A 16,275-nucleotide genomic window follows, 5' to 3' on the forward strand; every position below is an offset into this window, starting at 1 on the left:
GGAAAGATGTTGTGAAACTTGAAAGGGTTCAGAAGAGATTTACAAGGATGTTGCCAGGGTTGGAGGATTTGAGCGATAGGGAGAGGCTGAACAGGCTGGGGCTGGAGCGTCGGAGGCTGAGGGATAACCTTATAGAGGTTTATAAAATTATGAGGAGCATGATTGGGTAAGCAGGCAAAGTCTTTTCTCTGGGTTCGGGGAGTCCAGAACGAGAGGGCATAGGTTTAGGGCGAGAGGGGAAAGATATAAAAGAGTCCTAAGGGGCAACGTTTTCACACAGAGGGTGATACGTGTATGGAATGAGCTGCCAGAGGAAGTGGTGGAGGCTGGTACAATTGCAACATTTAAGAGGCATTTGGATGGGTATATGAATAGGAAGGGTTTGGAGGGATATGGGCCGGGTGCTGGCAGGTGGGACTAGATTGGGTTGGGATATCTGGTCGGCATGGACGGGTTGAACAGAAGGATCTGTTTCCGTGCTGTACATCTCTATGAATCTATCCTAGAATCAGAACTGCAACAGCAAAAACACCTCTGTTCCTATCATTACAGAATCCCCTTTCACTGTTGCTTTCCAACCTTCCTTCTGCATTCCCCGTATAATTAAGCCACTGAGTGTGCTGTGCAGTTGATTCTAACTATACTCCCCAGAGGTGAATATCGGTTGGTGAGAGGTAAACTCAGAAGAGTCCTGCACTGCCTGCGAGCTCTCCTCATCACTCACTCCCTCCCTGACTGCACGTAGGGATACCACCACCAGAATCACACAGCTCTCAGCCACACGGAACGCAAGCTGCTATGCAAACTCCGAAACCTAGAGGTTGAGCTCCTCCAGTTGATAACACATTGTTACTGGGGACACTGGTATTTGTACATAGGACAGGTTCAGCAGACCTTTCTTCAAATCAACACTTGGTAAATTAAAATGCAGCCAAGAATGACCAAAACCCTTCCAGACAAGGACAGCAATATAAATAATCTGTTGTGAGATATGATCTTACGCCAGCTTCACAGGGAATGCGTCTGAAAGCACCAATGGCTGCTAGCCGCACTTCCAGCAGACTGGATTTTGCCTGGAGACATTTATTCAAAGTTGGGATCTGGGCTGTGGCAGCGAGACCGGCGTTTCCAATTGCTTTCAGGGACATCAGCACCTGGAGATGATAATAAACCACACACACTCCCATTAGTCACAACTTTTATAGACCCAGCGAACATTTAACAGCTCAAAATGGTAAATGGTACACTGTAATAATGGAAAATGTCTGGTCACTCCCAAGTGATGGAGGAGGTAATTTAACTGGCTTTGTGCTTGTGTTGGAATCAGTCACATCATAAAGTTAGACACTCCATTTTCCAACCATTAAATTAAGTGGCTGCAAATCATATGTCTCTTGCATGCCCAGACCTCTGACCTGCTCCCTGCTGAGGGCATGGAGGTAGAAATCTGCCTCTGCTGGGCTGCGGAAACAGATTGGGAATGAGCAAACAGATCCCAGAATAGTACCATCTGGTGTTCAGGCTCAGTGTTTTCCAGTACCTAAATCTCTCAATGAACCTTGTTAACTGTGTGAGCTGGTGGGGGTGGGGTAACTTATAAATCTCTTCAAGAATCCATATACTCTCATGAATAAGTTAAAGTGCCAAAGAAGTGACCTGCTCATCATTCACATACTAATGAAATCCAGTTTTGAGGTTCGTTAGCAACATTTGACTTAAAGACATTTCAAAGGGTAATAGAGTAAGTTAACATACTAGAGTAAGTTACCTCTGATACCTTGATTGCATTTGTCTGTCATATCTCCATAGCAACGGCTGTGTGATGGACTTCCATTACATTGGTTCTACACTTGGGGGCAAGCTAAATGTGCCGTTGACTTCTGCATGAGGAGGAGATGCTCCTTATCTTACTGCCTGGCATCAGGTCTATTGGAAGGATCTAGAGGCTGACAATCAGTTTGGCTCTGTGACAAACACATCCCCCATGGTCAACATCCTGGCCTGAGACCTGAACCAAGAGCTTCTGCCCGAGAGGTAGGGACACTACCACTGCAGAAGAACTCCTGCGTTGAACTGAATTAGAGTTAAAAGCACCTTCTCTGAACTTTAAAAGTCTCAAGTGAGTCTAATGATTTCAGCTTAGTTCCTTGTAAGTACAAAACTCACATTGTTCAGACAAATTATGGACAGGACATAAAGAGGCGGTGAGGAACACTTCTGGATAAAGAGGGAATATATTAATATTAAACAAAATTCTAATCAACCTGTTCAGAGATGTTGTTACCCAGCTCTGAAGCAGGTGGGACCTGAACCCAGGCCTCCCAGTCCTGTGGAGGGACATTGCCACTGCACCACAAGAGGACTGATGTGCTGAGACTAAGGTTAAGATGGAATTGTGGATGAGGAATGGAAGAATAAAAGAGAATAATTACAACACATCATACTAATATATTTAAAATGCTGCACCACCTTCTATTTCATGCCATATCATTTCAATGAAAGCTTTTACTGTTTCTCAGGGTGATCAGAACATAGACACCTGACGGAAAAGTGACTGATTAGTTCCTTCTGATCGATCTTCAAATAATTAATAGAGATTGACTGTGCAAGCATTTTCTTTCACTGGTCCTTTGTCAAGACTGTAATCATTGACTTAGATGCTGCAATTTTTCCTCAAACTTTTCACTCAGCTGGACTAGTTACTTTGTTAAAAATAGTTACTTTGGGTGCCTAATAAAGTTAGAGCATTTGTTCACACACAATGTTGTTCATAGCAGGCAAGAAGATACAAGATTTGTAATCATTATAGATCCCACAGCTCAGTGGTGATATTTTATCCCAACCTTCAAAGGAGTGCACAAAACACCTTAAGGTTTATAAGTAAATTACATTCACAGTACAAAGATTTTAAATAATAAATCTTGCAAACAATCTTCTATCGACAAGTAAAATGGCAGTGAATTATGATTAACATTACTTTTAACTTCAAGGAGAACCATGAGCATATAGAGTACAGCACAGGAATAGTCCACTTGGCCCATTGGCTGACTTTTTGAAGTGCAATTTAATTAGTCCAATCCTCCCACTCCCCACGTCTCTGCAACATTTTCTCCTTTGGACATATATCGGATTCTCTTTTGACAGCTACTAATTAATCGGCATCTACCATCCTAGAACTGCACCCGAAATCCTATCCACTAGCTGTATAAAATCCTTAACGTTGTGCAAATGGTGGATAATACATTAATATCGTTTGGGAATTTGGATTTTAAGTTTGGGGTGAAATAGGTGTGTCATTTTGTTTCTGTGAATTTATTTTTTAAAGAAGAGGTCAGAAAGACATTTGGAGCAATGAACGAAGAATATCATTTCCAAAATGTCATGTGATTTGATCTAGCCAGCTACCTGTTTACAAAGTTGAACTTCTATTTAGGTGAAACAGACCAGGGCTATCCACTTGTTTGAGTTCAGAAGTATCAGGTTTCAGGTGGGGAGCACAGAACCGCGCACCCCGCACCCAACTGAATTGCTGAATTTGCCTTTGCCAAGGATGTGTTTATGGGATGTTACTATATTGGAACAGTTACTGTTTGTTGTTAAATAATCTATTATTCTGTTAAGTTATTCCAATTTCTTCTGTCTTGCATTGCATTTTAACTATAATGTAAGAATAAAGCGCATTTTGCTTCAAGATTTGGTGTTTGAGCATCAGGAATGCAATGCCTGTCACTTTAAAATAAGAAAAAGCTAGGCTATCTTCTTAATATAAATTGAGGGAGTTTGGTCTGATCCATAATGAATTTTGAGTTCTTTTGTCAAAGTTCTTGCCAGCTTTGTGTGAATATCCCCAATCACCAACCACCATGATGCCTACTGTAACTGAAAAAAAAATGGTCTATGAAGCCAGGTTTCACTCTGTCATCTAATTTGCCATCAGCTAGGATCATAAGATTGCTTCTTCTGACTCTTTTGAAATTTTGTGTCCTCTGGTTATCGATTATAGATGTTGAACACATTTGGTGGAATTTTACTCCCTTCCTGGGAATGTCTCGCAGGGAGGGTGCTGTGCTATAAAATTGGTAAAATCAACCCAATGGAGATATGCCTGTTACTTTAAGATGAGACAGGTTCACTAAATACATATTGGCTCAGTAAGCACAAATCTTTAAGAATGGACTTGCTGCACAAATCCGAAAAAGAATCATGAAGTGGCAACCAGTCTATGGGACAGATTGTGTGTGACACACAAGCTGAGAAAGATCACATTAAAACAGAAAGAACTGGAAAGCTCAGCAGGTCTGACAGCACTGGTGGAGAGAGAAACAGAGTCAACATTTCCAACTTCTTTCAGGACCTCTTCTGAAGAAGAGTCACATCAGACTCCAAACCTTAACTTTGCTTCTCTCCCCATAAATACTGCCAGACCTGCTGAGTTTCTCCAGCACTGTCTGTTTTTATTTCAGATTTCCAGCATCTAAAATTTGTTGTGTTTTAAAAAAAGAGGAAGACCACAAGATTTCTGAACAGTGATAAGACTTCTAAACATAATACAAGATTTTGAAACAGGTATTTTTTTCTGCAGGTCAATACAGATTCTTTCTAAAGGTTAAAGAGTTTATTCCATTGTCCTCACACAGTGGTGTATGGAGCAGACAAAGAACATCTTTACATCTGAATGGACCCCTCAAATTTTAAATTTAATCTTGCTCTTGCTCTTTCTGCACCTTCTCTGCAGCTGTAACATTGTATTCCTTGCTCTGTTCTATTACCCTAATGTACTTTATATGGTATGATCTGCCTGTACTGCACGCAAAGCAAATCTTTTCACTGTACCTAGGTACATGTGACAATAATAAATCAAATCAAAAATCTGTTTCCATAAGTGTATTTTCCTGCTAGCCTGAGACCAGAAATTGGAGGTGGAGCACTCTGTTTCAAGCACGACGGACTGCGACTGCCTGTGTCAGCGTATCCCGGGGATTCACATGGTGATACTCAACCTCTTTGACCAAGTTATTCATAGAATCATAGGATCCCTACAGCATGGAAGCAAGCCATTAGGCCCATCAAATCCATACAGATCCACTACCCGATCCCTGGAACTCTGCATTTGCAATGGCTAATCCACCTAGCCTGTACATCCCTGGACAATATAGGTTATTTAGCATGGCTAATCCACATAACCTAAAGCATCTTGCTTTATCAGGTCCTGGAGTGGGACTTGAACTCAGAGCATCTGCACTACTCCCTCACATCACAAGACTGCATTATATTACTCTTTGGTGTCATAATTATTGAGATTTAACAATTATACTTTGTCAATTTTAACCTGATGTTCTCTTTTTATTTTGGTGCATGTTGGAATTAATCCCCTTTAATTAACCTTTCTTTAGTGGGAGTGGGTACAGAGTCAAAAAGTGTGGCGCTGGAAAAGCGCAGCAGGTCAGGCAGCATCCGAAGGACCAGTTTTGTCACTTTCTCGAAGTTACTGTGCCCTTGAGTTTTCTTTCCAGAGAGGGGGGTAATTGGCCAGGCTTCAACTAGGCTGGGTTTGAATGGTTTATTGGGGCCCTTTTGCTTACCCCTAACAGATAATGCCTCTGGCCTACGGCTTTCATGTCTTTAAAAAATCTAGCATAATCAAAGGGGAGTGGCCAGCTAGCTGTGTAGCTAACCTTTGTTTAAATTAGAGTTGGTTGCAGCAGGGGATGTGTGAAAAAGGCTGCTGAATTCTCCTCTGACTTAAAACCTGTAAGCCTTTGTTTGATTTTTACTCTTTGTGCTAAGGGGTTTGTTTATTGGGACTGCTGCAAGTATTTTGGAAAACCATCAAGTCAGGATAGTCTGTCGGGTTCTTGGATAGGATAAAGTGATCCGGTATTCTATTTTCTGTTCTTTGTGTTTCATTCCATAGTAGTATAAACAAACTGTTTTGCTTAAAATAAATTAGCCTGACCAGCTGGTTCTCTCCTGGAATATCGACTGTACACCTGCTTAAATCAAATAGCAAAGTTAGGGTCTGGGCTACATTCTTCAAATGTTTTGAGGGGCCTGGCCTAGTCCATAACTTTGAGGAGCAGGAGTGTCGATATTTCGGGCATTAGCCCTTCATCAGGAATGTAGTGGGGGAAGGGGCCTGAGAGATAAATAGGAGGGTGGGGGTGGGGCCCTTGAACTCCACCCTTCCAACTGCAACAAGGACAGAACCCACCCCCCCCCCCTCACCTTCCATCCCACTAATTTCCAGAGACAGCGCATTATCCTCCGCCATTTCCGCCACCTACAATCAGACCCCACCACCAGAGGTATATTTCCCTCCCCAGCTCTATCTGCGCTCTGCAGAGATTATTCCCTCCACGACTCTCTTTAGGTCCACACATGGAACCTTCCCCTGTCACTGTAAGAGATGTAAAACCAGCGCCCACATCTCCCCATTCATTTCCATCCAAGGCCCCAAAGGATCTTTCCCCATCCAGCAGAGGTTTTCCTGTACATCCACCCACCTCATCTACTGTATTAGCTTCCCTCGATGTGGTCTCCTCTACATCAAGGAGACAGGACACCAACTCACAGAGCATTTCAGAGAACATCTTTGGAACATACACACCAAACAATCCCACCGCCCTGTGGCCGACCACTTCAACTCCCCTTCCCACTCCACTAAGGACATGTAATCCCTGGGGCTCCTCTATCGTCAAATCTAAACCACCCTACAACTGGAGGAAGAATGCCTCATCTTCTGACTTGGGACCCTTCAACCACAGGGCATCAATATCAACTTCACTAGTTTTCAAATCTCCCCTCCCCACCTCATCCCAGATCCAACCCTCCAACTCAGCCCTGCCCTCTTGACCTGCCTTAACTGTCCATCTTCTTTCCCAGTAACCTATCACAATCACCCCCATCTACATCTACCTATCGCCTTCCCAGCTATCTTTCCCCAGCCCCACCCCAACCTCCTTTCCTTGCCTCCCACCCTCATTCCTGATGAAGTGCTTTTGCCCAAAGTGTCGACTCTCCTACTCCTCGCATGCTGCCTGACCTGCGTTGCTTTTCCAGCACCACACTTTTCTACTCTGACTCTCCAGCATCTGCAGTCCTCAGTTTCTCCCAGGGGTGGGTATAGCAGACGGATATGTTGGACAGCAAAGGCCAAATGGCCTTCTTCTGTTCTATAACCAACGATGCTGGGTGCATATAAAATCTGCTTTCTTAATCAAATGTTAACATGGAACAAGATACCAAGTCAAAAAATACAAAGATTCTATTCTCATCAAAGGAACATCACACTTTCTTTTACCTCTGGGACCAGGAGAGTAGCAATTGATCAAGAGGTCTACACAAACACCAATGAAAATAAACAAAGTGGGATTACAAATCACTATTATACTTTTATATACAGTATAAATGACTTAAATAACAAGGCAACCTTGCCTTAAATAAAACTTAAAGGTGGAGACCCTTCTCACTTGCTCCCTCAACTGACTACTCGAACACTGTGATAGTAGTGAACTTCGGTATTTTTTATTTGGAGATGCCGGTGTTGGGCTGGGGTGTACAAAGTTAAAAATCACACCACACCAGGTTATTGTCCAACAGGTTTAACTGGGAGCACACTAGCTTTCGGAGCGACTATCACCTGATGAAGGAGCGTCGCTCCGAAAGCTAGTGTGCTCCCAATTAAACCTGGTGGACTATAACCTGGTGTTGTGTGATTTTTAACTTGGGTATTTTTGGTATACTTAATGCCAGTTTATCAAGAGCGGCAGTTAATTAAGATGCCAGTTAAACAAAGTTTGCTTCATATATTCAGACGTATTTGTTATTATAATTATTAACATTTTAATTATAGGATACAATGTGCCAAATGGTCTCCTTCTGTGCCAACAACACTTCAGTAATTCTGGATAAATACGGCCATTAGGGGTAAGCATTGTAAACTAGAACAGACCAGTAAATCTTGTAGGTGACACATATTCATACCTTCTCCTTTCTCTCGGAATCTCGTGCTCGGCAGTTTCCTTGTACATGACTTTCGAGTATCTTCATGAACTCCTGCACCTCAGGGACCACTTGACATTGTTTGTGCAATGAACAAAAGTTATGAACGAGTGAAGAAGTTCCGAGAAAGGCCTGTGCACGTGTGTCGGGTGACCTCAGCAGGGCCTGTGAATTAAAACCCACCTTTTAGACAAGACTTGACATTTTCGTGTAATCAAAGGGACTTGGTAACAGAGTCAGTGGCATAGTTTCTCTCCCACTCTTCCTCACCGCTGTGAAGAAAACAGGATTGATTCTGGCTATTGAGGGAGTGCAGCGTAGGTTCACTAGGTCAGTTCCTGGAATGGCAGGACTATCTTATGTTGAAAGACTGGAGCGACTGGGCTTGTATACCCTTGAGTTTAGAAGACTGAGGGGGGATCTGATTGAGACGTATAAGATTACTAAAGGATTGGACACCCTGGAGGCAGGAAACATGCTTCCGCTGATGGGTGAGTGCCGAACCAGAGGACATAGCTTAAAAATAAGGGTAGGCCATTTAGGACAGAGATGAGGAGAAACTTTTTCACCCAGAGAGTGGTGGGTGTGTGTGGAATGCTCTGCCCCAGAGGGCAGTGGAGGCCCAGTCTCTGGATTCGTTTAAGAAAGAGTTGAATAGAGCTGTAAAGGATAGTGAAATCAAGGGTTATGGAGGTAAGGCAGGAACAGGATACTGATTAAGGATGATCAGCCATGATCATAATGAATGATGGTGCAGGCTCGAAGAGCAGAATGGCCTACTCCTGCACCTATTGTCTATTGTCCTACGTTCATAGAATAGAATCATAGAATTTGATGATGGACCGAATGGTCTGCTTCCACACTGTTGGGATTCTATGAGAATCCTTACAATGTAGATGGAGGTCATTTGGCCCATACAGTCTGTACCAACCCTCTGAAGAATATCCCACCTCCCCCTCCATACCTGTGACCATGCATTTCCCATGGTTAACCCACCTAGCCTGCATATCCTTGGACACAATGGGAAATTTCCCATGGCCATTCATCGAGACATCTTTGGACTGTGGGAGGAAACTGGAGCACCCAAAGGAAACCCACGTAGAAATTGGGGGAATGTGCAAACTCGACACAGACAGTGCCCAAGGGTGGAATCGAACCTGGAACCTGTGATGCCACCCATACTGCTAGCAAAGCTCCACAGATACTTGAATCATAATTCATTGACAAATGGATCTTTTAAAACCAGTTGGTATGTAATATGCCTACTCTGTCAGGATGAGCAAGTTAATGTTTCCACCATCAGACCTCTGACACTGTCAACTGGCAATTATGCTTACTCCATTACACTTGAGTTTACAACAAATTAAACACTATGGATTAAATGAAGGATAATCTTTAGACTAACAAAAGATGAGATAAGCATGATAATCAGTGGATTGCCATAAAAATACCTACACTTTTCGCTCTGCACAAACAAATCTGTCCTGGCCAATACCTTACAATTATCTCCACTATGTCACTGATTCCTGGGGCCAGAATTTTGTTACTGGGGTAAGTAGCTGATATGAAGTGATTTCTGCTCTGGGGGAAGGGGTAGAATTGAGTCAGGTCCACCAAACTCCAGTCAGGTCATCAGCACCTGCTAGGATGGGTAAATATCAAGGCAGGCTCCACAATGGCCTGGTGGTGCTATCGGTGGACTGTTAATCCAGTAGACCCAGGTAATGTTTTAGGCACCTGGGTTCGAATCCCACCATTGAACTGAATTCAACAAAATAAAAATCCGGAATTAAAAATCTAATGGTAACCATGAAACCATCTGGTTCGCTAATGTCCTTTAGGGAAGGAAACTGTAATCCTTACCTGTTCTGCCCTACACGTGACTCCAGACCCACAGCAATGTGACCATGTCTTAAACTGTCCTCTGGGCAATTAGGGATAGGCAATAATTGGTGGCTTAGCCAGAGGCATCCTCATCCTATTAACGAATAATTAAAAAAAACCATCTCCACCCGGTTACTCAGGGACTTTGACCTAGTTGTTTTAAAAGAGATTCTTTAACATTCACGCCCTCATAAGCCCCACCCATTCCCCATACCTCCTCCATTCCCTCTCCAGGCCAATTCATATCTCCATTGGGTACCACCATGACATGTCATATCCATCACAACTCCTCAATAGCCACTCACCCAGTATCCACCTCTGGCAGTTTCAGGTGCAAAAAGGAGATAAAAAGAGCAATAAACTTGTAACAATCTAATAAATTGATATTGCTTCAATATAAGCAAATCATTAAATTCAAAGATTTTAAATCCTGTCATATAAAAACAAACTTCTATTCAATAACCATACCCCAAACAGCTAATCTTTTATTAATCTCTTTAATCTATCAAACAGAATTTCAATTCACCCCTCCTCACCCCTCTTTTACTTTTGGGACATTTGAAACTCAGATAAGCACAGATAATGACTTCACTTATAATGATCATCTTTGGGAAATAGCAACAATAACATTCCTCAAAACCACAAGAACAGATAGTAATGATTTTTTCTAAGCTAAACCAGATGGCATGTCAATCAAGTCCTCCACCACTTACTTTAAAAGTCTGACTGACAGCTGTGGCCTTTTCCGTTTTGAAAGGGCGAGCAATATCAAAATTTCTAACCATGATATTCAAAGAAAACATTCTGTCCTTCAAGAACATTTACACCTCCACCATAAAAATCGGTGACCACAAGTTGCAGGTGAAAATGGAGTTTGTCTGAACCCAACACTAATCCCAAATGTGCCTGGGTATTCAAACTGTGGAAAAGCACCTCAAGCCCCAAAATTATTCAACTTGATATTGAGCTGAGCGGCTATAAAGTTTTCAAGTGGAAAACGAGGTGCTTTTCTGCTTGGGAACTCTACAGCTTTCTGGACTCAACACTGAATTCAACAATTTTAGGGCATGAGGCACCTTCTCCCATGTCCTTACCCTAACTGCCCCACACATCAGGCTTCGTTACCATGAGTCAAAAAGTGTGGAGCTGGAAAAGCACAGCCGGTCAGGCAGCAGCCCAGTAGGAGAGTCTATTGACTCTGATCTCCAACATCTGCAGTCCTCACTTTTTCCCATGTTATCACATGGTCTGCGATTACACACAACCCAGTGTTAGCCACTAATGGCCCCCATTAGGCGCGGGAAGAAAAAGTGAAAGATGGAGTTTAATCACAATATATATTAATGATTTACATGATTTGCAAGATGTAGCATCTCAAAGTTTGCAGATGACATCAAGTTGTGTGGGAGTGCAAACTGTGACAAGGATACAGAGATGTTTCAGCATGTTCAGGATAGGTTGGCTAAATGGGCAAATCAATGGCAGATGCAGTATAATTTGGATAAAAGGGAGGTTATTCACTCCCTTCACAGATTACTACGCAAATGGCTGTAAATTGGGAGAGGGGAATGTGCAGCGGGACATGCTTGTCCTTGTGCACCAGTCACTGAAGATAGGTATCCAGGTGCAGCAGGCAGTAAAGGAGGCAAATGGTATGTTGGCCTTCATTGCGAGAGGGTTTGAGTACAGGAGCAAGGATATGTTGTTGTAGTTATACAGGGCCTTGGTGAGGCCACACCTAGAATACTGTCTGCAATTTTGGTCTCCTTTTCTGAGGAAGGATACTCTTGCTCTCGAGGGAGTGCAGCGAAGGTTTCCCAGGCTGATTCCAGGGATGATGGTTCTGATGTAAGAGAGGAGATGGACTAAGTTAGGTTTGTTTTCACTGAAATTCAGACGAGTGAGGAGGGGATCTCATGTAGACTTAAAATTCTAACAGGACTCGGCAGGGTAGATGGACCGAGGATGTTCCCAATGATGGGTGTGTCCAGAACCAGGGGTCACAGTCTGAGGATTAGGGGCGGACCATTTAGGATGGAGATGAGGAGACATTTCTTCACCAAGAGAGGGGTAGGCCTTTGGAATTCATTACCTCAGGAAATAGTTGATGCCAAAACATTTAATGTATTCAAGAGGCAGTTAGATATAGCATTTGGGGCGAATGAGACCAAGGATTATGGAGAGAAAACAGGATTAGGCTATTGAGTTGGATAATCCGCCATGATTGTGCTGAATGGCATAGCATGCTCTAAGGGCCGAATGGTCTCCTCCTGCTGCTATCTTCTATGTTGCTGTGTTTAATCCAGACAAATGTGAGCTGATGCATTTTGGAAGGTCAAGTACAGATGGAAATTGTACAGTGAATGGCAGAATCCTTAGGAGTATTGATATGCAAAGGGATCTGAGTGTGCAGGTCTCCAGATCACTAAATGTGGCATCACAGGTAGATATGGTAGTAAAAAAGGTCTGTGGCATGCTTACCTTCATTGGAAGGAACATTGAGTATAAGGATAGACAAGTTGGGCTACAGCTTTATAGAACTTTAGTTAGACCACACTTGGATACTGCATACAGTTCTAGTCACCACATGATCAGAAGGATGTGGATGCTTTGGAGAGGGTACAGAAAAGATTTGCCAGGAGGTTGCCTGGTATGAGGGATTTTAGCTATGAAGAAAGGTTGGATAGGCTGGGTTTGTTTTGACTGGAATGCAGGAGGTTGGGGGGCAACTGGATAGAAGTTTAAAAGATTGTGAATGGCATGGATAGAGTGGAAAGTATAAGGCCTTTTCTCAGGGTGGAGGGGTCAATTACTAGGGGACACAGATTCAAGGGGATTGGGGGGAGGGGGGGTGGAGAAGAGATTGGAGTTTAAAAGAGATGTGCAGGTCACGTTTTTCACACAAAGTGTAGTCAGTGCCTGGAACACATTGCCAGAGGAGGTAGTGGAAGCAGACACAATAGCAGCATTCAAGAAGCACCTGGACAAATACACGAACTGGAAGGAAATACAGGGATCCAGATCCTGTAAATGAAGTCAGTTACTGTGTGAAAGGGCAAAATATGTTGGCACAAGCTTGGAGGGCCAAAGGTTGTTTCTTCTTATTCATTCTCCCAAGCTGACCATTATCGACTCCTTCGTCTGTCTACCTGTTCTCTCTTTGGGCTCTATCCCCACCTATCGTTTACCTCTTACACCCTACCCCCCTCCCCTAGCTTCTGCATAAAAATTAACTTTTTCCTAACCTCAATCAGTTCTGAAGAAATGTCACTGGACCTGAATCTCCAGGGATGCAGTCAGACCTGCTGAGCTTTTCCAGCAATTTGTTTTTGTCTCTTTAATTCCTTGTTAGATACGTAAGCTCTTGATATTAGAATATTTTACAGAATAGCTGATGCTTTTGTTCTGCGCTTATCTTTCTCAACATCAGTCACATTCCCAACTAATTATTTAATATGGAATTAAACAGCAAGCGATTAACCTCTTTTGCTTTTCCAGGTAATGCACATTATGTCCATCATCTATTGTACGCTGGTAGTTAGTTTTCCACTTACACAGATGCAAAACGTAACAATAAAAATGCAACTTGCTTTACAACTGGTTAAATAAAAGGGAAAGTGCTCACAGTAACTGCAGCAATCATTGGTATCGTTGGTTCAGGAATGAACGCCAAAGACCACAGAAAGGTGTCTGTCCGATCTGTATCCAGCTCTTTCGACAGAACAATCTCTGTTATGAAACTGACACACGCTTCAGTTCCACAGGCTGGTAGGGTGTCCACCAGAGGCTGCCTGATAAAGGGGAAAGCATAATATCAGTTCACCAGACACCTGCGTGATCCAGAGATCACATCACTTCATAGTCATTATCAGAATTAACATGAGTGCTGGAAAAATACTTCGACAATGTATCATTCTCAAACCACGCACCGCTGCAAACCAAGGCAGAATCAATTAAATCTGGACTGCGCTTGAACTAGTTGCTCAAGAGAGTATCCCAGCATAAATCTTCGTCTCTGACAGGGTGCTTTACCTGTTGAGGCAACCGTTTATGTAGTCTCCCACAACTGGGAATGTCTAAAAGGAATTAGCAGTTAATTCAAGAGAAAATTACAGATTGGAAGGAATGCAAACGTAGGATGATAAAAAAAATCAGCAACTGTCTCTTACAGTGTCAACTTGGTGCTGTGAATGTCTGAGAGGTGGTAGGTGGGGGTGCACTTAATTAGGCAGGAGGGTAGTGGAGTGTGGGATCCATTTCCAGCTCTACCTGCAGAAGGCCTCCCCTTCCCACTGCCAAATGAGGACATGAAGTGGGCAAATTAATGCCCAGGTAATGGTAGGGTCCTGGGGTGTGTTGTTGAACAGAGAGACCAAAGGCTGTGGGGGTACATAGTTCCATAAAAGTGGGCATCACAGACAGGTAGGGTGTCACACATGCCTTCATTGGTCAGAACATTGAGTAAGAAGTTGGGATGTTACAGCTGTACGGGACATGGTAAAGCCACCTTTGGAGTACAGTGTACAATTCTGGTCACCCTACTACAAGAAGGAAACTATTAAACTGGAAAGGGTGCAAAATAGATTTACAAGGAGGCTACTGAGATGGGAGGGTTTGAGTTTACCGGGGAGGATGAATAGGCTGGGACTTTTTCACTGCAGCGTCAGAGACTGAGGGGTGACCTTATAGTGGTTTGTAAAATCATGAGTGTTATAGATAAGGTGAATAGCCAAGGTCTTTTTTCCCCCCAGAGTAGGGGAATTCAAAACTAGAGGGCATAGGTTTAAGGTGAGAGTGGAAAGATTTAAAAGGGACATGAGGAGCAACTTTCTCACGCAGAGGGTGGTGCGTGTATGGAACAAGCTGCCAAAGTAGCTCTTGAATGCAGGTATAATTACAACGTTTAAATAACAATTGGACAGGTATATGGATAGGAAAGGTTTAGAGGGATATGGGGTAAACACAGGCAAATGGAACAAGTTCAGTTTAGGAAACCTGGTCAACATGGACGAGTTGGGCCGAAGGGCCTATTTCCATGCTGTATGCCTCTATATAAGGGCCCTCACTTGCCACCGTTGGCAGGGGCCTTGTGGTGGGCAGGGGGCCTTGCCATGCAGGAAGCGGATTCTCAGACTGGGCAGGTAGGGTTAGTGTGTATTCTCACATTCATAGGCATTTAGTCCTGCCTGAGGGATCTGCCATCTGAAAGTAGGCCCAATGAAAGCCATCCCTCTTGCTGTGCAATTCTCTCCCCTCCTCTTCACAGTGACCAACATTCTGTGAGCAGCACCTCTCATCACTTGCCTGTGGCCTCCGTGCCATCTGTTCCACTTGCTCCTCCTGTACATCTGTCCCATCTTTTACCAGCCTCCTTCAGTTCTAAGGAAGAGTCGTACTGGACTCAAAACATGCATTTTTTCTCTCTCTCTCTCTTTCAAAGATGCTTCTGGACCTGTTGAGTTTCTCCAGCACTCTGAACTGTTTCAGACCATCAAGGGCAGTGGTTCAATCCCAAGGAAGGCCAATACTGTCCAGTTAAGGACCTGAAAGGACATTTTCCTAAAGAGTTGGTATGGGATTCCTGATCAATCTCCAGCCGGTCGGCAGGGCCTAAGGTCATATCTACTGAGTCCAGCCCACTGCACAGGGTACACTGGTCTCTATGCCTAAACTTCCAATCTGTGTCCCAGTCGCAGGGCTCTGATTGGAATTCTAATTTGTAAATTATACTCCACAATTACAAAGACCATTGACACCACTTTTTGAAAAGACATTCACCATTAGTAAGTGCACCTGCATTTTCTAGAATTGGAGTTCAGGTTCATGGTACATTTTATGGTTTTATAAGCTTTGACAAACAACAAAAATCTTATGAAAACAGACACGACACAGTATGATGGCTTCATGGTTTTTCCTAGCAGAGGCAGCTTTACTTAATGCTAATTTAAATTATTCATTTCTCCTTACAGGCTGTGTATTCAGATACCTGTCAAGTTTTCTTTGGTAAAATTCGAATATCGAATAATTTGGGAGAAAACCTGGAAAGGTACAGATACAAAATGTACCTGGGAACATCAACATGCAGTAGGTAATGTACAGACAGCCATGTTCCTGCTAGTAGCATCACGGGCTGGATCTTATAGATTTTTTTTGACTAAGAGTGAGTCGTCACATTTGAAGGAGTGATATTGGCCACAACACTGGGTAAGAGTCCTTGCCACATCTTACCAAACACACCTCATTAATTGGCGTTTCAGTTCTTCAAGGCTATCCTCCTGTTCTGGTCTGACACCTGCTGATATAACCGTGACAAGCTTCCTGACTTTGTGCCTGCACTAAACAGCACAGCGAGACAGCAGTACAGTCAGCCTGGTATCTCTGGCTGTGGGG

The 16,275-nt window shown here is 43.2% G+C and overlaps 1 protein-coding gene across 2 annotated transcripts in view; it reads right to left on the reverse strand.

Annotated features, from left to right (window-relative positions):
* The window catches only part of LOC122560484, a 429,307-nt gene that overhangs the window by 315,026 nt on the left and 98,006 nt on the right, over positions 1 to 16,275 (reverse strand). For both annotated transcript variants that reach the window (XM_043711128.1, XM_043711129.1), the window contains exons 10-12: positions 13,511 to 13,676; positions 7,984 to 8,166; positions 1,002 to 1,154 (exon numbers count right to left, since the gene is read on the reverse strand). In XM_043711128.1, coding sequence (XP_043567063.1) covers positions 1,002 to 1,154; positions 7,984 to 8,166; positions 13,511 to 13,676 — 502 coding nt within the window. The remainder of the gene's footprint in view (positions 1 to 1,001; positions 1,155 to 7,983; positions 8,167 to 13,510; positions 13,677 to 16,275) is intronic.

Source organism: Chiloscyllium plagiosum, chromosome 21 (genome assembly GCF_004010195.1).
Source record: "Chiloscyllium plagiosum isolate BGI_BamShark_2017 chromosome 21, ASM401019v2, whole genome shotgun sequence".
NCBI classification, from domain to species: domain Eukaryota; kingdom Metazoa; phylum Chordata; class Chondrichthyes; order Orectolobiformes; family Hemiscylliidae; genus Chiloscyllium; species Chiloscyllium plagiosum.